This window comes from Octopus sinensis, linkage group LG19 (assembly GCF_006345805.1).
Source record: "Octopus sinensis linkage group LG19, ASM634580v1, whole genome shotgun sequence".
In the NCBI taxonomy this organism is placed as follows: Eukaryota; Metazoa; Mollusca; class Cephalopoda; order Octopoda; family Octopodidae; genus Octopus; species Octopus sinensis.
Window position 1 is genome coordinate 18,114,083 of NC_043015.1, and position 20,148 is coordinate 18,134,230.

Below are 20,148 nucleotides of genomic sequence, written 5' to 3' on the forward strand. Positions count from 1 at the left end.
ACATTGAAAGGTAGGTCTGGAGAGATTGTAGAGCTGCTTGAACGGAGACGTGTGGATGTATGTTGTATTCGGGAAGTAAGGTGGAGAGGAGGTTCCGCTAGGCTCCTCACAGGCAAGGAACACAGGTACAAGATTTTCTGGGCAGGGAACACTGACGGGGTCGGGGGCGTGGGTATACTACTTGCGGAGAAATGGGTAGGTAAGGTAATCGAGGTAGTCAGAGTAAGTGACAGAGTAATTAAAATTAGATTAGTCCTTCACCACAGGACAGCTACCATCATCTCGGCATATGCCCCTCAACCAGGACTACCGGAAGGACAAAAAGACCAATTCTATGACACCCTATTGCGGACTACCTCGTTGACAAATGACAGTGACCTTCTCTTCGTGGCAGGTGATTTCAATGGACATGTCGGACGGCATGTTGGGGGCTTCCATGGCATCCATGGAGGCTACGGCTTTGGCTCTCGTAATGAGGAGGGAACCAGGCTGCTGGAGTTCTGCGATGCAAATGACCTTATGGTCTGCAATACCAACTTCAGGAAACCCACCTCTCACCTAGTCACCTACCGTTCTGGCAGACACACCAGCCAGATTGACTACATCCTTTCCAGAAAAAGGGAAAGAGGGCTGATTATAAATGCCAAAACCTTTCCAGGTGAAGAATGTACTCCTCAACATAGATTAGTAGTTAGCGACTTCAGGATCAGAGCTAAATGGTTGCCCAGAAGAAGACCAGCTTGGAGGAGAAGGGTCTGGAAGCTTAAAGATCCTGCAAATGGACAGAGATTTAGAGACATACTACTCGAAGCCTTTGACGAAATAGAAGGGGATATAGCTTCACTTAATGTGGAAGACAACTGGAGATTTCTACGGGACAATCTGCTGACAGCCACTGACCAGATCTGTGGATGGAGCAAAGTACCATCTCGACCCAGAGTAACATGGTGGTGGAACACTGTGGTTGACAGGGCTATTAGACAAAAGAGACAGGCTTGGAAGGACTGGAAGAACGGTGGTAGCAGGGAATTGTATCAGACAGCCAGAAGGGAAGCTAGGAGACAGGTTTATTTAGCCAGAGGGGAAGCGGAAAAGAAAAAATTTGCCAATGTTCTGCGCCGTGAGGATGAAAGACTTGAGGTATTTCGTGTTGCAAGACAGTGTGTGAGAGAGAATCGTGATGTGGTAGGAGAGAAGTGTGTTCGCATGGATGATGGTTCACTTGCGCTAAATGAGGATGCAAAGAGAGAGGTTTGGAGATGCCACTATGAAAGGTTGCTGAATAAAGAAAATGAATGGGATAAAGAGAGTCTGCCGAATGTTGACCCAACAGAGAGACCAGCTATCCGAGTTGATAGTTCCGTTGTAGCTAAGGCAATTAGAAGCATGAAGACAGGGAAAGCCCCAGGCCCATCAGGAATTACTGCAGAGATGCTCAAAATATCTGGCAGTGTCGGCTATAACCTAGTCACCCGTATAGTCAACCAGGTGATACACGAAGGAGTCATACCCAAAGACTGGTGTAGCAGCATACTAGTCAACTGCTACAAAGGTAAAGGTGATGCCCTAGATACAAATAATTACAGAGGTATCAAGCTGTTGAATCAGGTAATGAAGGATACGGAGAGGGTCATAGCCCAACTAATTAGAGAGAGAGTTAGTTTAGATGAGATGCAGTTTGGGTTCGTGCCAGGGAAAAGCACCACTGATGCTATCTATATTCCTGGTAAGGCAGCTGCAGGAGAAATACCTAGCCAAAGATAAGCCCCTGTACCTGGCTTTCGTTGACATGGAGAAAGCCTTTGACAGGGTCCCCCGATCCCTCATCTGGTGGTCAATGAGGAAACTAGGGATAGATGAATGGCTGGTGAGGGCTGTGCAAGCCATGTACAGAGATGCCGTAAGTAAGGTTAGGGTTGGCAACATGTACACAGAAGAATTCAAAGTAGAGGTTGGGGTCCACCAGGGTTCAGTACTCAGCCCCCTCCTATTTATCATAGTCCTCCAGGCAATTGTGGAGGAATTCAAGACAGGTTGCCCCTGGGAGCTCCTCTATGCTGACGACCTCGCTCTAATTGCTGAGTCACTATCAGAACTGGAGGAGAAGTTCCAGGTGTGGAAGGAGGGTTTAGAATCGAGGGACCTTAGAGTCAACCTAGCTAAAACCAAAGTACTAATAAGTAGGAAGGTAGACAATCCACAAATGTCCTCAGGAAGATGGCCCTGCTCGATCTGTAGAAAAGGTGTAGGTAGAAACTCTATAAGATGTACCCAGTGTAAGCTATGGACACATAAGAGGTGCAGCAATGTCAAAGGTAGGCTAACTGAGAAGATAGTTTTTGTATGTGGCAGATGCTCGGGAGCATTGACCTCCGAAGATCTGCAGAAAACAACTTCCGTCACTTTCCAAGGGGAAAAATTAGAAGTAGTTGATAGCTTCCGTTATCTAGGTGACCAAGTCAGTAGTGGGGGTGGGTGCACTGAGAGTGTAACTGCTAGAATAAGAATAGGCTGGGCAAAGTTTAGGGAGCTCTTACCTCTGCTGGTGACTAAAGGCCTCTCGCTCAGAGTAAAGGGCAGACTGTATGATGCATGTGTACGAACTGCCATGCTACATGGCAGTGAAACATGGGCCGTGACTGCTGAGGACATGCGTAAGCTCATGAGGAATGAAGCCAGTATGCTCCGATGGATGTGTAATGTCAGTGTACTTACTCGACAGAGCGTTAGTTCCTTGAGAGAAATGTTGTACCTAAGAAGCATCAGTTGTTGTGTGCAAGAGAGACGATTGCGCTGGTATGGGCATGTGGCGAGAATGGATGAAGATAGGTGTGTGAGAAAGTGCCAATCCCTAGCAGTTGAGGGAACCCGTGGAAGAGGTAGACCCAGGAAAACCTGGGATGAGGTGGTGAAGCACGACCTTCGAACGTTAGGTCTCACCATGGAAATGACTAGAGACCGAGACCTATGGAAGTATGCTGTGCGTGAGAAGACCCGGCAAGACTAGTGAAGCCATAACCCATGGCCCCTACCTGGGACGTAGTCGAGTCCACCTGTGCATACCTTCCTGCTTGTGATACTTGTGAAGACCTGTTGAGGCAAGTGAAAGTCAAATCGAATCAAATCAAAATAGATGAACATCAATGGAATTTGTATCCTTGTGGTACCAGTGCCGGTGGCACATAAGAAAACCATCCGAACGGGACCGTAGCCAGTACCGCATTGACTGGACTCCGTGCTGTGGGCACGTAACAAACACCATCCGAGCGTAGCCGTTCGCCAGCCTCGTCTGGCACCTGTGTCGGTGGCACATAAGAAAACACCGAAAACACCATCCGAGCGTGGTCGTCTGCCAGCCTCGTCTGGCACCTGTGTCGGTGGCACATAAAAACACCATCCGAGCGTGGCCGTCTGCCAGCCTCGTCTGGCACCTGTGTCGGTGGCACATAAAAAAACACCATCCGAGCGTGACCGTCTGCCAGCCTCGTCTGGCACCTGTGTCGGTGGCACATAAAATCACCCACTACACTCTCGGAGTGGTTGGCGTTAGGAAGGGCATCCAGCTGTAGAAACACTGCCAGATCTGACTGGCCTGGTGCAGCCTTCGGGCTTGCCAGACCCCAGTTGAACCGTCCAACCCATGCTAGCATGGAAAGCGGACGTTAAACGATGATGATGATGATGATGATATATATATGACGGGCTTCTTTCAGTTTCTGTCTACCAAATCCACTCACAAGGCTTTGGTTGGCCCAAGGCTATAGTAGACATTTGCCCAAGTTGCTACGCAGTAGGACTGAACCCAGAACTATGTGGTTGGGAAGCAAGCTTCTTACCACACAGCCACTCCTGTGCCTGAAAAAGTAGAAGAGCAAATCAGGTTCTACCGGTTTTTAAAAAATACTTTTCATTACTTTTTAATTTATTTTTTTGCCTTAATTTCCATTTGAATAAATGGAACAAATATCAGATTACAGCTCGATACTGGGAATGATATAACTATATTAAATGGCAAACCAGTACTAAGTAAAACTACAAAAGAGGTGTTTCGGGAAGTAAATTATTGTTTAGAGGTGAATTCAATTACAATGTGACTTTTCAAGTTAGAAAGATAAAAGCAAAGGCTTTTGAGCTAAATAATACTAACGATCTATTTGGAACGAATTGGATAGTGAAGTTTGATCTCTGGGATTTACCCATTAATCACTATTGCAAAAATGTAATAGGTACAGACAGGCACAAGTTCTAACACAGACTCGGACAAATTGCAAAAAGAATTAATGAAAGTATTCCCAGATGTGTTTTCAGACAAACTATGTGCATGTTTGAAAACAAAAGCAAAATTTGAGATTTTAAAAAATGCAGTACCAATTTTTAAACCAAAAAGAAATGTGCCATATACTGTGTTAGAACAGATAAACTTAGAGAGACTAGAAAAAATTGGAGTTATCCAAAGATTGCCATATTCTAAATGGGCATCATCAACTGTGTATGTTAAGAAAAAGAATAAAATCAGATTGTGTGGTGATTTTTTCACTGGGTTAAACTAATGTCTTAAAATGTTCAACTATCCGCTACCTACTCCAGAGGACATATTTGCGAAATTAGACAGTGGCAAGATATTTTCTAAACTGGATCTCTCTGATGCATATCTACAAATTAGATTAGATGATGAATGCTTTAAATACCTAACAATTAACATACATAAAGGACTGTATAAATACAACAGGTTATCATTTGGCTTAAAAGTCACACTGGTGATCTTCGAACAAATTATGGATGCAATGTTAGCAAACTGTGAATTTGCAATTGTATATCTCGATGACATATTGATTAAGAGTGGATCAAGAAGTCAGCATGTACAACATGTGAAAAAGACATTTAAAAAACTAAATGAATACAGATTCACACTGAGCAGAGGTAAGTGTGATTTCTTTTTGCCTAAAATTAGATATTTGGGGAAAAACATAGATCGAAAGGGTTGGAGTCTGGATCCTACCAGGGCATCAGCAATTAAAAATATGTCCTCGAGAAAGAACATGGTGACATTACAAGCTGCGCTGTGGAGTCAAAACAAAAAACTTTGACTCCAACTCCTGTATTATTGGCACCTCTGACTCCTACTTATGTAATTAAGTGATTATGGTCTGCATATCTCATAAAGCATATGCATATGCTTGTACTTTGAGTAGACCTACATGTTATAACTGGTTTATATTAAAGAATAAAGACACTGTGAGTCAGAATCAGGGTTGGTATAGTTTTATCAACTCTGACTCCAGCTAAGCATTAACTGTTTCCAACTCTGACTCCACAGCTTTGATTACAAGTTTTGGGGGTTTGGAGAATTATTACCAAAGTTACATCCCTAATATTCATAACTTGCGTGCACCATTAAATTACCTGCTAAAGAAAGGAATGAAATGGGATGTAAAAATGCCAAGGAGCCTTCAAACAATTAAAAGATAAACTAACTTCCGAGCTATCTTTAACACACTACGATATGAAAAAGGAAATTATAGTAGCTTCAGATGTCAGTGAATATGTTATTAGTGCAGTAATTTTGCATAAGTATGAAGATGGTAATACAAAACCTGTAGCACATACATCACATACACTATTGCCCATTGAGAGGAATTATAGCCAGATTGAGAAAGAAGCTTTGGCAAGTATTTATGCTGTAAAAAAAGTTCCATAAATTCATCCATAACAGAAGGTTTTGTCATCAAACTGATCATTGCCCCTTATTGACTATATTTGGCTCTAAGAAGGGCATCCCAGCACACAAAACCAATAGATTACAGAGATGGGGAACCATTTTGTTGAACTACAATTTCAAAATGGAAAACCTCTCCTCAAAATTGTTAAGCCAAGCAGACAGGTTATCTAGGTTAATACCTGAAAATGTTGGATCATTCAAAATAAGTATGATTGCATTCTTAAGAGTTGAAACAGAGATAAAAAGCATTTTATCGTGATTAGTGAATTGCCTTTAACCTTAGAAGAAATTAAAGCCAAAGCATTGAAAGATGACTTTAAAGTAAATACATGCCAGACTGTATGCAACAACATTCTAATGTACGCACAGAGGATTGTAGTACCATTTACACAGCAAAAAAGAATTCTGAAAGATTTTCATGTTGGACATCCAGGAATGTCACTCATGGAAGCACTTATGAGAAGCTATGTGTATTGGCCAAAGACAGATAAAGATATCAAAACTCTTGTAAGATCCCACAGACGCTATGCTCTGACAACAAAATCACCTACTGTAAGGTGTCAACTGTGGCCAAAGACTGAGACACCATGGTCCCAGCTTCACATGGACTTCAAAGGCCCACTATATGGAAGCTATTTTCTTGTAGTGGATAGCTACACAAAATGGCCAGAAGTATGTAAATGTAAACATCCTACATCCTTTGCAATAATTGATTTCCTTCATGAGATATTTGCTTGATATGGTATACTGGATACCATTGTGTCTGATAAAGGAACACAGTTTACAGGATCTCAATTCAGAGATTTCTGCCAGATGTTCCAAATTGATCATATAACCACGCCATTATATTAGTCACAGTTAAATGGTCAGGCAGAACGGTTTGTGGACACATTCAAGAGGGCACTAAGAAAAGCAAACAATGGAAGGATTGATGACCTGGCATTAATAAAATTTCTAAGGGTATATAGAGTTACTCAAAACACATTATCAAGTAAATTATCAAGTAAATCCTCAGTTGAACTAATGTTTACAAGAAAGATTAAATCCATATTCGATAAACTGCCGTCGAGCAGAGAAAAATGAAATTAGAATAACAATACTCCCTGAACCACGCTAATAGATTAGGAGTGAGATTTAGGATTTCTCAATTTTCTGTGAATCAATTTTGATAAAACTTTTCCCAGCTGGTTTGCACACTATGGCAACACCATTGTTGTTTTCATTATTCTGTGTAACGTCCTTTCTTTTTTATTTCAGATTCTTCAGTTTGGGGGTGAACACGCTAATAGCTTTTGAATGAAAATAGCCCACATTGACATTTTGTTTTTAGAAAATGAAGGGTACTCATACATATTAAGCATACATTGAGTATATATTTAACAGAAAACCATAATGATATTATAACATTTATTGACATAATGAATTATTTGGCCACATGAGTACCAAGGAAGAAACGACCTGATTGTGAGACCTCCAAGCTAGAGATTTAAGGAATATTGGCTGCAAGTTACGTGGGAAAGCTGGACAAACAAGCAAAGCCATTTTCACTACCTCCAAACTTCCTCATGTACCAAAACCATCAGAAATCGCATCCTTGGGACCATGGCTTCCATGCAAGAACCCCTGAAACTGCCTCCTTTAACATCCCACCACAGGAGTTTGAGGCTTCAATGGGCCCAAAAGTACATGACGTTAGACGGTTGTGTTCTGTTCACTGACAAAACCAGGGTGACCCTTGATGAACCTGACAGTTGGGCAAATGGTTAGGTCTATTTGAGAAGAGCATCACCAATGTTTACGACATCAACAACAAGGTGGAGGAGCCATGTTGTGGGCTGGTATCAATAGGGTCAGACTAGCTGGATGTAAATATTTCTTAAGCACTGATGGATTTTATGAACCAGTGTTAAGATCCTCCATGACTTTATGTGGATCAGAGAAATATTTTTTACCTGTTTGTCACAGATAACCATTTCTAAACTTGTGATCTAGTGCCAATTATTGATAGTTGTGTATGCTACCCCAAATAAGTGCTTGCAATGGATCTGAACTCAACATTTATGAGTTAGTAGTCCAATACCATATACATTTAGTGATTCCATTTCTAAGCCAACACTTATACATGCAAAATTTGCATCAGTAGTTCATCATCATTATTGCTTAGATTACCTTGACACAAACCTTAGTTTATTAAATCACCAAGATGCAATGACATGAACATCACCTCTATCAAAGCAGTGCCAATGTGAAGACATGGAGAAACACACATGGATACACATATTTATTACATGTGATGGACTTCCATGCAGTTTCTGCTTACCAAATTTCACTTGTAAAGCATTGGTCAAATTGAAGTAATAGCTGAAGACACAAGCCTCAAGGTGACATGAAGTGGAATGAAAATCAAAAGTGTTATAAACTGAACTTCTTTCTAAAGTATACTGTTATGCCTACACCTGTTGCAAAAAATGCACATTTCAGCTGATGTTTCCTTTCCTTATTTAATAATAGGATGTGATAAGGGAATTTTTCTCATATTTCTACCAGACTGAACAACAATGTAGAGGTTCCTTTGTTGCCTCATATATTGTGATGGTGGTTCTGCTGGTAGTGGCAGATGCTGCTAATGAAGCAAATATCTTGAATCAGAGAACTAATACTACCATAGGCGCAGGAGTGGATGTGTGGTAAGTAGCTTGCTTACCAACCACATGGTTCTGGGTTCATGTGGCACCTTGGGCAAGTGTCTTCTTCTATAGCCTCGGGCCGACCAAAGCCTTGTGAGTGGATTTGGTAGACGGAAACTGAAAGAAGCCCGTCGTATATATGTATATATATATGTGTGCATGTGTGTTGTGTGTCTGTGTTTGTCCCCCTAGCATTGCTTGACAATCGATGCTGGTGTGTTTATGTCCCCGTCACTTAGCGGTTCGGCAAAAGAGACCGATAGAATAAGTACTGGGCTTACAAAGAATAAGTCCCAGGGTCGAGTTGCTCGACTAAAGGCGGTGCTCCAGCATAGCCGCAGTTAAATGACTGAAAGAAGTAAAAGAAAAAAAAAATACTAATGGAAATATAACAGGAATGAATATCATTACTTTTAAGCAGTAACAACATTTCCTGCCAGCTAATAGTAAATCCTATTAACTCTTTATTGAATATTTAACATGTATCTGTTGCTAAATGTAAAGAGTGAATTTCACGTCTATCTAAAACAGATTCACTATTTTGAAAAGGACTATGAAAGCAACAGAGTTGATTGTAAGGGATAGCTAAATTAGTTCATACAAACATAAAACGTGTTAGTGCCCTAAAGAAAGGTAAGAGAGATTTTATAGAATACCAAACTGTGAATGAGAGAACTTTAAATTCTACTTTGCAGTTGTAATCAGATTAATAACTGATGGAAATATATTAGAAATCAATACCATTACTTTTAAAGCAAAACTACTTTCTCTAACAAGTAGCAACAATCACCTGCCCCCATCTTATTTTTAATTAGATATCATTCATCTGTTGCTAAAGCTCAATGCTAGATCACATTTATATCAGAATATAGATAGTTTTGATGCAACTCCAATTTAGATAACAGCATTTCTATTAATCAACCTTGTTTAGCATCTTGAATGCCGTATTGTATATCTATAAATCTTTAGATATATTCTGTAATACAGTATAGCATCTATATATATCTATAGATATTCTGTAGTACTATATAACATTCAAAGAAAACACTATTGATACATCAGTAATTTACAGATCATGTGAGAAGTATGGATTATGATTACATATTCCTTCATCTATATATCATTAAATTTGAGGAGAATTAACTGACAATATATATATATAAACAACAAACTTCTAGATAAAAATGTCCTTCCCAGAATACTACTCATTACCATATTGAATAGTTTAACAGTTTCTGTTGCTGCTCTAGAAAAGGGTTTGTGCACACGAGATTGATGTGATTACTGTTCCTCATGAACTTTTGCAAACTGATAACTGAAGGAAAGACATAAGCAGAGAAGAATTTCCAGAGTGATGATGTTCTGAAGAAAAGAAACTAGAAATATTAGGACAGTGACTTAGTGGGAGAGGCGGGGGGGGGGGCTAGTACAAAATATAGGCAATGTAAGGGACAAGTGAATTGAGAATGCCTTAGTATAACGTTTCAGTAACAATAGTGCTATTATTATCAACATTTTAATATCCACTTTTCCATGCTTGCACAGGTCAGACAGAATTTGTTACGGCAAATTTTCTAAGTCAAAATGCTCTTCCGGTTACTTCCCTTACTTATTTCCCAAACAAGGTGATATTTCCCATGACTAGATGTTTTCACAGAGGATTAGAAATGAATGACACTGCTTGTACGGCAACAATTCTTGTGCAACTATCATGTAATACCAGCACAAGGTGACACAAACGTACAGACACACATGCACAGAGGTAATAGAGCTAAGGTACACAGACTGAAGCTGCTTGGCACAGATTGATCTATATAACATTCTCACTCACTTCTACTGTTTATAGCAGTGCTTGGACATAAAGTGTGAAGAGTATGATTATCTCAAGAAGACTGGGTTTCAGCTGTGCAGAATTTCCTTATTTGTAGTGATAAAGTCAAAAACGTCTTTGAAAATGGTCATATCAGATAATGAATCACGAGTCTATGGCTATGACCCTGAAACAAAGACAAAAATCAAATCCTATATAAAGGAAAGAATGTGACTAGACAGCTGCTCACTATCCCAAAAAAGGAGTTCCAGGAATGCTTCAATCAATGGAAAAAGTGCTGGATAAACTGTGTGGCTTTATAGAAGGGGACTACTGTGAAGGAGATTAAATGCCAAAATGATAAGTGATGTAGTTTTCTTTTTATAGCACCAACCCTAATACTTTTTGATTAGACCTCGTGTGTGTGTGGCTATGTCGTAAGAAGTTTGCTGCTCAACCACATGGGTCTAGGTTCAGTCCTACTGCATGACACTTTGGGTAAGTATCTTCTACTATAGCCCCACCCCAACCAAAGCTTTGTGACTAGATTTGATAGTGGAGACTAAAGAAGCCCATCATATCATTATCATCTCATTTCGTGAACATCGCGAAGCAATGAGTACTTTTCCCAGACATCATTTGTAGTTATGTGATCTCTGATGACTATGAAGTCCAATTCTGGAGAGACAGATACATCTGCAAGTGGAACAAGTAAAGCCTTGCTGCTATTGACTTCCAGCGTTCTCCACGTACTGCCAGTCTTGTAAGCATCGTGCCAGCTAGTACAATCTGCAGCCATTGATTCGAGACTGTCAGGAATGATATGACACTTTTTCAGTGTTGCCTTCAGGTGATCTTTAAAGCACTTGTGCTGGCCACTGACAGAGCATCTTCTATATTCAAGTTGACTGTACATAACAAGGCAGGCCAATTGATTTGAAGGCATTTGAATGACATGCCCTGCCCATCTGAGTTGGTGATTAGTGATTGTTACCTCCAATGGCTGGCTGTTTGTTCAGCCACGTATCTCAGCATGAGGGATTCTGTTCCACCAATGTAAGCCAAGGAGTTGTTGAAGACAAGAGATACGAAACCTTTCGAGCGTCTTGATATCACGCCAGTAGGACACCCAAGACTCACAGCCATATAGCAGGATTGAGACACAAACAGTATTATAGACACCCACTCTTGTTATGATGTTGATGTTTTTGTTAAGAAGGACGCGAGTACGTAGCCAACCAAACACAGCAGAGGCATGATGAATACAGCGTTAAATATCGTCTGTCAGATCAAGAGTGTTGTTGAGGACTGAGCCAAGGTATGTGAATTAGTTTATATTAACAATTGTCACATCTTCAACATGGAAGGAGCATGGGTTGGTGTCAGGGGTACAAGGCTGTTGGAGGATTTCCATCTTCTTGGTATTGATGACTAGGCCAGCATGGCTGTATGCATCTGACATGTGGTCCAAGAGCCTTTGAAGGCCAGCAGAGCTATGGCTGACGAGTGCTGTATTATCTGCTTATTGCAACTCAAAGATGTGTTGAGATGACGTCTTTGCTTCAGGCACCTCAGATTGAAGATACTGCCATCTGGCCGGTATCTGATAGTTATTGCATCTTTCAGCTTGAATGAATGCCTGGCATGGAGGGCTACAACTGCCATGTAGAAGTTGAAGATGACCAGGGCAAGTATGCATCCTTGCTTGACACTGACTTGGACCCAGAATAAGTCAGACTGTGTGCCATTATGGATGACTCTGGTCATCACTGTTGTGGAAGTCCTTCACAATGGCAAGAAAATTTGCTGGGCAGCCAAATTATTTTCAGGATTTCCCACAAAACATCATGGTCAATGGTGTCAAAGGCTGTGGTTAAGTCTATAAAAGCCATGTAAAGGGAGTGGTTTTGTTCACGGCATTTCTCCTGGAGAAGACGTGAGACAAAGATCATGTCAACAGTTGAGCGGGCGCTTTGAAAATCACATTGTGACTAGATTTGATAATGAAAACTAAAGAAGCCCATCGTATATATATATATATATATATATATAATATATATATATATATATATATATATATATATATCTTTTATTAAACTTTTAATACTTTTGATATATATTTAAAATAATATAAATTAAATTAATTTTATATATTGGTTTATGTTTTTCATTGTTTGATTTGCCTAATAGTGGTTTTATCTCTAATTTAATATAATATAATATAATATATTTATACTATAAAATTGGATTTAAACCTAAATCTGATTTTTCCCTGTAAGTTTGGATTTATTCCCTAATATTTTATCATATATATCATCATCATCATCATCATCGTTTAACGTCCGCTTTCCATGCTAGCATGGGTTGGACGGTTCAACTGGGGTCTGGCAAGCCCGAAGGCTGCACCAGGCCAGTCAGATCTGGCAGTGTTTCTACAGCTGGATGCCCTTCCTAACGCCAACCACTCCGAGAGTGTAGTGGGTGATTTTATGTGCCACCGACACAGGTGCCAGACGAGGCTGGCAGACGGCCACGCTCGGATGGTGTTTTTTATGTGCCACCGACACAGGTGCCAGACGAGGCTGGCTGACGGCCACGCTCGGATGGTGTTTTCTTATGTGTCACCGACACAGGTGCCAGATGGGGCTGGCGGACGGCCACGCTCGGATGGTGTTTGTTACGTGCCCTCAGCACGGAGGCCAGTCGTTGCGGTACTGGCTACGATCACGTTCGGATGGTTTTCTTATGTGCCACCGGCACTGGTACCACAAGGATACAAATTCCATTGATGTTCATCTATTTTGATTTGGTTCGATTTGATTCGATTCGATTCTCACTTGCCTCAACAGGTCTTCACAAGTGTCACAAGAAGGAAGGTATGCACAGGTGGACTGACTACGTCCCAGGTAGGGGCCACGGATTATGGCTTCACTAGTCTTGCCGGGTCTTCTCACGCACAGCATACTTCCATAGGTCTCGGTCTCTAGTCATTTCCATGGTGAGACCTAACGTCCGAAGGTCGTGCTTCACCACTTCGTCCCAGGTTTTCCTGGGTCTACCTCTTCCACGGGTTCCCTCAACTGCTAGGGATTGGCACTTTCTCACACACCTATCTTCATCCATTCTCGCCACATGACCATACCAGCGCAATCGTCTCTCTTGCACACAACAACTGATGCTTCTTAGGTACAACATTTCTCTCAAGGTACTAACGCTCTGTCGAGTAAGTACACTGACATTACACATCCATCGGAGCATACTGGCTTCATTCCTCACAAGCTTACGCATGTCCTCAGCAGTCACGGCCCATGTTTCACTGCCATGTAGCATAGCTGTTCGTACACATGCATCATACAGTCTGCCTTTTACTCTGAGCGAGAGGCCTTTAGTCACCAGCAGAGGTAAGAGCTCCCTAAACTTTGCCCAGGCTATTCTTATTCTAGCAGTTACACTTTCAGCGCACCCGCCCCCACTACTGACTTGGTCACCTAGATAGCGGAAGCTATCAACTACTTCTAGTTTTTCCCCCCGGAAAGTGACGGAAGTTGTTTTCTGCAGATTTTCGGAGGTCAATGCTCCAGAGCATCTGCCACATACAAAAACTAACTTCCCAGTTAGCCTACCTTTGACATTGCTGCACCTCTTATGTGTCCATAGCTTACACTGGGTACATCTTATAGAGTTTCTACCTACACCTTTTCTACAGATCGAGCAGGGCCATCATCCTGAGGATATTTGTGGATTTTCTAACTTCCTACTTATTAGTACTTTGGTTTTAGCTAGGTTGACTCTAAGGCCCCTCGATTCTAAACCCTCCTTCCACACCTGGAACTTCTCCTCCAGTTCTGATAGTGACTCAGCGATTAGAGCGAGGTCGTCAGCATAGAGGAGCTCCCAGGGGCAACCTGTCTTGAATTCCTCCACAATTGCCTGGAGGACTATGATAAATAGGAGGGGGCTGAGTACTGAACCCTGGTGGACCCCAACCTCTACCTTGAATTCTTCTGTGTACATGCTGCCAACTCTAACCTTACTTACGGCATCTCTGTACATGGCTTGCACAGCCCTCACCAGCCATTCATCTATCCCTAGTTTCCTCATTGACCACCAGATGAGGGAACGGGGGACCCTATCAAAGGCTTTCTCCATGTCAACGAAAGCCAGGTACAGGGGCTTATCTTTGGCTAGGTATTTCTCCTGCAGCTGCCTTACCAGGAATATAGCATCAGTGGTGCTTTTCCCTGGGACAAACCCAAACTGCATCTCATCTAAACTAACTCTCTCTCTAATTAGTTGGGCTATGACCCTCTCCGTAACCTTCATTACCTGATCCAACAGCTTGATACCTCTGTAATTATTTGTATCCAGGGCATCACCTTTACCTTTGTAGCAGTTGACTAGTATGCTGCTACACCAGTCATTGGGTATGACTCCTTCGTGTATCACCTGGTTGACTATACGGGTGACTAGGTTATAGCCGACACTGCCAGATATTTTGAGCATCTCTGCAGTAATTCCTGATGGGCCTGGGGCTTTCCCTGTCTTCATGCTTCTAATTGCCTTAGCTACCACGGAACTATCAACTCGGATAGCTGGTCCCTCTGTTGGGTCAACATTCGGCAGACTCTCTTTATCCCATTCATTTTCTTTATTCAGCAACCTTTCATAGTGGCATCTCCAAACCTCTCTCTTTGCATCCTCATTTAGCGCAAGTGAACCATCATCCATGCGAACACCCTTCTCTCCTACCACATCACGATTCTCTCTCACACACTGTCTTGCAACATGAAATACATCAAGTCTTTCATCCTCACGGCTCAGAACATTGGCAAATTTTTTCTTATCCGCTTCCCCTCTGGCTAAATAAACCTGTCTCCTAGCTTCCCTTTTGGCTGTCTGATACAATTCCCTGCTACCACCGTTCTTCCAGTCCTTCCAAGCCTGCCTCTTTTGTCTAATAGCCCTGTCAACCACAGTGTTCCACCACCATGTTACTCTGGGTCAAGATGGTACTTTGCTCCATCCACAGATCTGGTCAGTGGCTGTCAGCAGATTGTCCCGTAGGAATCTCCAGTTGTCTTCCACATTAAGTGAAGCTATATCCCCTTCTATTTCGTCAGAGGCTTCGAGTAGTATGTCTCTAAATCTCTGTCCATTTGCAGGATCTTTAAGCTTCCAGACCCTTCTCCTCCAAGCTGGTCTTCTTCTGGGCAACCATTTAGCTCTGATCCTGAAGTCGCTAACTACTAATCTATGTTGGGGAGTACATTCTTCGCCTGGGAAGGTTTTGGCATTTATAATCAGCCCTCTTTCCCTTTTTCTGGCAAGGATGTAGTCAATCTGGCTGGTGTGTCTGCCAGAACGGTAGGTGACTAGGTGAGAGGTGGGTTTCCTGAAGTGGGTATTGCAGACCATAAGGTCATTTGCATCGCAGAACTCCAGCAGCCTGGTTCCTTCCTCATTTCGAGAGCCAAAACCGTAGCCTCCATGGACGCCATGGAAGCCCCCAACATGTCGTCCAACATGTCCATTGAAATCACCTGCCACGAAGAGAAGGTCACTGTCATTTGTCAATGAGGTAGTCCGCAATAGGGTGTCATAGAATTGGTCTTTTTGTCCTTCCGGTAGCCCTGGTTGAGGGGCATATGCCGAGATGATGGTAGCTGTCCTATGGTGAAGAACTAATCTAATTTTAATTACTCTGTCACTTACTCTGACTACCTCGATTACCTTACCTACCCATTTCTCCGCAAGAAGTATACCTACGCCCCCGACTCCGTCAGTGTTCCCTGCCCAGAAGATCTTGTACCTGTGTTCCTTGCCTGTGAGGAGCCTAGCAGAACCTCCTCTCCACCTTACTTCCTGGATACAGCATACATCCACACGTCTCCGTTCAAGCAGCTCTACAATCTCTCCAGACCTACCTTTCAATGTGCCAACATTGAGCGTGCCAACTCTGAGGGTTTGGGAGGTGTGGGCATCAGAGACCCTGGGACGAGGGACAGCCGTGTCATGTACCTGAAAAGAAAGCTTGCATTTGGCAGATTTCATATGGAAACTCTCGACTACAACCTGCATACTTTTCACAATTTTTTTGTTTGCTCCTCACCCCCACATGGTTTATTCCTTGTAACTTTGCAGTTCAGCAAAAGAGCCTGATAGAATGAGTAGTAAGCTTTAAAAATAAGTACTGGAGTTGATTTGTTCAACTAAAACCTCTATATTATATGCACAAAATCAAATGACTAATACAAATAAAAGATAGAACATTATACACACACATAAATGTATACACACACATAAATAGGTATTGAGCAAGTGTCTTTTATTATAATAAAATGTCAATCAAAGCCTTGTGAGAAGATTTGGTAAATGGAAACTGGAAGAAGCCCATCATATATATGTATGTAGGTAGGTTGGTACGTACATGTGTAAATTGTGATATAGCTATTGTTCACAACAGAAAATATGCAACCTGTGGAAAGGTGTGACTTTCAGTTGGAGGATTGAAAATGACATGTTAAAAGAGTTCATACTATGGTACCTGTTCCTTCTGCCAGCCAACATAGCTATGCATTATGCAACAGAATGTGCAAATCTTTTGCTGGACTCAAGAGTCATACAAGGGCCTCACACTGCTTCATCAATGACTCATTTCAGTGATTCTTTCTAGCAATGGCTTTGCTTGTATATGAGAAAGCAGCTAGTATATACACAAATACAAACATACATAGATACATATGTGTATATATAAACCATAAAAATCAAGAGGTATGAGAGGTGAAAATATTTAACCACATGACACCATTAAGATTATGACCATTCCACAATCTTGTTCAGGTAGTATTAATTTCAGTGGGGTAAAAATTATGCTTACATGCTTGCATAAATATGTAAGCTTGACATTACACAATATGAGGGGGTACCCAAAAGAAACCAGAATTTTGCAATATTTGTTATTCACTTAAGTTTTACATGTTTAACTTTTATTGCTCCCAAAGTATTCTCCATGTGAAGAAGTGCACTGGTCCAGACACATTTCCTATTGTTCAAAGCAGTCCTCGAACTCTTGTGAAGTGATACCTTTTAACACCTCTGTCGTTTTTCCTTCATCTGCAAATTCCACAGTAACAGCTTTCATCACCAGTCATTTCACACCTTCGCATTCAGTCATGACTGCTTTTGATCTTCTGTGAGCAAGTGAGCCACAAGTTTTGCTGCAACTCATTCCCAATTCTTTGCACAAAATTTGTTAGCAGGAGCTCCAGGACTAGTCATATCAACAAGTTCATCAATTGTTTGGCAACAGTCCTCCAAGATCAATTCATAAATTTGCATGTTTTCATTCATTCAGGTGGTTGAAGTCATTCTGAATGAAGTTGATCATCAAGCAACAAGTGACCATTCCTAAAGCGTAAAAACCAGTTGTAAGCTTGTGTTTTGCTCATGGCAGCATCCTTGTAAACTGTTTGAAGCATGACAACTGTTTTCCCCAACAGAAAACAGGAGTTCACTGAAGCATGCTGGTCCTTTGCTTCAGCCATCGCAAAAATTGACAAACGGGAGAAGCACTGCAAAACAAAGACACACCAAATGGCAGTATGACTTTACTGGATGACACTGGTTGGCAGACTGATGCCTACGGGTGGCATCAAGTGGCTTCTAGCAGTGGAAGCCGAACTACAACAGGCTTGTCCCACAGAGACTGTTTCTGGTTACTTTTGGGTACCTGCTCATATAATTATATAATCACAAATCAATGGAAATAAAGGAAACTAGCTCATCAGGTCACCAGAACATCGTTGTTATACCAATGATTCGACTATGTTTGTTTTACTGTCTCCTTGCCTTGATATTGGGCAATAGTTGTCACTGGCATGTAAGAGGTGTTCTTAGTTTCCAATATTCCATGTAATATCTAGGCAAGGTGAAATATTTCTTTACTTGGAAATAGGCGAGGACTGTAACGGGAATGGCATCCAGCTATACAAAATCTGTGTGATCCATGTGAGTATATAAAACTGGATGTTCCATATATGTATGTTAATACTGGACTGTGAGAATGAGTGTTCAACATCACATTGGTGGATAAATATTCTTTCTTTATGGGTTAACAAGGCTACATATAATTTCATATGAAGAGAGATCTCATATATATGAATTAACAATCCCATGGACCATGTCTAACATAAAAAAATCTGTGAAATTCCACAATTATGTGCACATATTAAAACATGAACAAAACACATAATGCTAATGTGTGTGTGTGTATGTATGCATATATATATATATATATATATATATATATATATATATATGGGGAAAGTAAGAAAAATCAACAAAAATGCATATTGTAAATAAAAAAAGAAATGGCTTTTTATGAAAGGTAACAACAGATATATACATTTAGATGGACTGAGGTAGTAATAAAAGTCATAAAAGTCATTATAATGAGAAGATTAAAAAGTCAGAAAGCAAAGCATACCATGGTTTCGTCATGAGCTATTCATTGCTTTGAATAAACACCGGCTAATGAACAGTGTCAGGTCTAATAGTTCCTGAGTAAAAAGATTATTTGTAAGGGAGGTAAGTAGTTCTGGATTTAGTGCAGTTGTGTTAGATATAGAATTGTAATGTGAATGGTGTAGGGAGTGTATAGGGGTTAGTGGTGTTCTGTATTAAGTTGGGTGTTCATATTTAGTTGGGGAAGATATTTATTGATGAAAATTGCCCCTTTATTCAACCTTTGTTGCATTGTTGTGTTCTGTAAACATTGATAGAAGGGGAAGATTTGGAAATTAGGATTAAGATTCCTGGTATGTGTTCACAAACCTGTAACTGTCTGTATTGTGGGTGGCGGATTTGCTCCTTGTGGATGGTGGTTTTTCGACGGTGTGATATTCCTGTTTGTCCAATATAGTGGTTACCACATCCTAAGCATGTCATGACATAGATTAGATTTTCCGAGGCGCAGGTGAAATTTGATTTGATATTAAATATTTCTCCTTGTTTGAAGTGAAATTCTGAACCCTCCAAAAGGTGGGGGCATGTTCCACAGTTAGGACGACCGCATTTTTTCACTTTTGGCTCTGTTGTTAGTGGATATAGTCTTGCGCTGGTTAATATTTTTTCAGTGATTTCGGTTGCCTTTTGCTTTTTATAATTTTGTATGAGCTTAAAATTTCATTCATTGTTTTGTCTGCTGTGAGGATGGGAAGATTTTAGGTGATAATGTTGAAGGCTTCGTTGTTTCTAGGGTTATGTGTGGAAATGTATGGGAGTATTTTTAAATCTGGTTTAGTATTTCGGCTGGTTTGCCTTAATATTTGTATATCTATTTCCTTAGCTCTTTTAATGCCTTCATTTATTAATGAGATTGGGTAATGTCATTTAGTTAGTGTTGATCTAAGTTCAAGGAGTCTTTGTTCACGAGTATATGCATCCGAAACTATGGTACAGATTCTTTTCGCTAGATTAAAAGGTATATTAATTTTTGTGTTTGGGGTGGCAAGAGTTAAATAATAGGTATTGTTTAGAATCTGTGGGTTTATAAAAGATGTCTGTTTCTATGTGGTTATTAACTATTTTAATTACGATGTCTAGAAAAGGGAGTTGTTTACTGTTGTGTTCCATAGTGAATTGTATATTGCTATGTATGTTGTTAAGCATTATTTTGAAATCAAGGAGTTTGCCCATGCTGTCTTTCCAAAGTATGAAGCAATCATCCAAATATCTCTTCCAGTTCTCCTTTAAATAGCAATTAAAAGAGGCGCCATATTTTTCTAGTGATGATTGGTATAACTTAAGTTCTAGGTAACCCATTACAAGGTTTGCAATCACTGGAGCAGCTCTGGTTCCCATTGAAATTCCACATTTTTGTTGATAGTAAGTTGTATCGAACATGAAATAATTGTTCAGCAGGATGAATTTAA

General features: G+C 40.8%; 2 protein-coding genes across 2 annotated transcripts in view; one reads left to right on the forward strand and one right to left on the reverse strand.

Annotated features, from left to right (window-relative positions):
• Positions 1 to 20,148, reverse strand: part of LOC115222364 (pre-mRNA-splicing regulator WTAP) — a 232,987-nt gene that overhangs the window by 195,795 nt on the left and 17,044 nt on the right. The gene's annotated exons all lie outside the window — the stretch shown is intronic.
• Positions 4,560 to 6,996, forward strand: LOC115222344 (uncharacterized protein K02A2.6-like). Its single transcript, XM_029792532.1, has 2 exons — positions 4,560 to 4,920; positions 6,977 to 6,996. The coding sequence occupies exons 1-2, from the start codon at positions 4,560 to 4,562 to the stop codon at positions 6,994 to 6,996; spliced, it is 381 nt and encodes a 126-aa protein (XP_029648392.1).

Bases quoted from the DNA above. Each gene is read 5' to 3' on its own strand.
- LOC115222344 (XM_029792532.1), top strand. From the start codon at position 4,560: ATGTTCAACTATCCGCTACCTACTCCAGAGGACATATTTGCGAAATTA. The intron at 4,921-6,976 runs GTAAGTGTGATT...TTTTTATTTCAG, and splicing joins CAGATTCACACTGAGCAGAG to ATTCTTCAGTTTGGGGGTGA.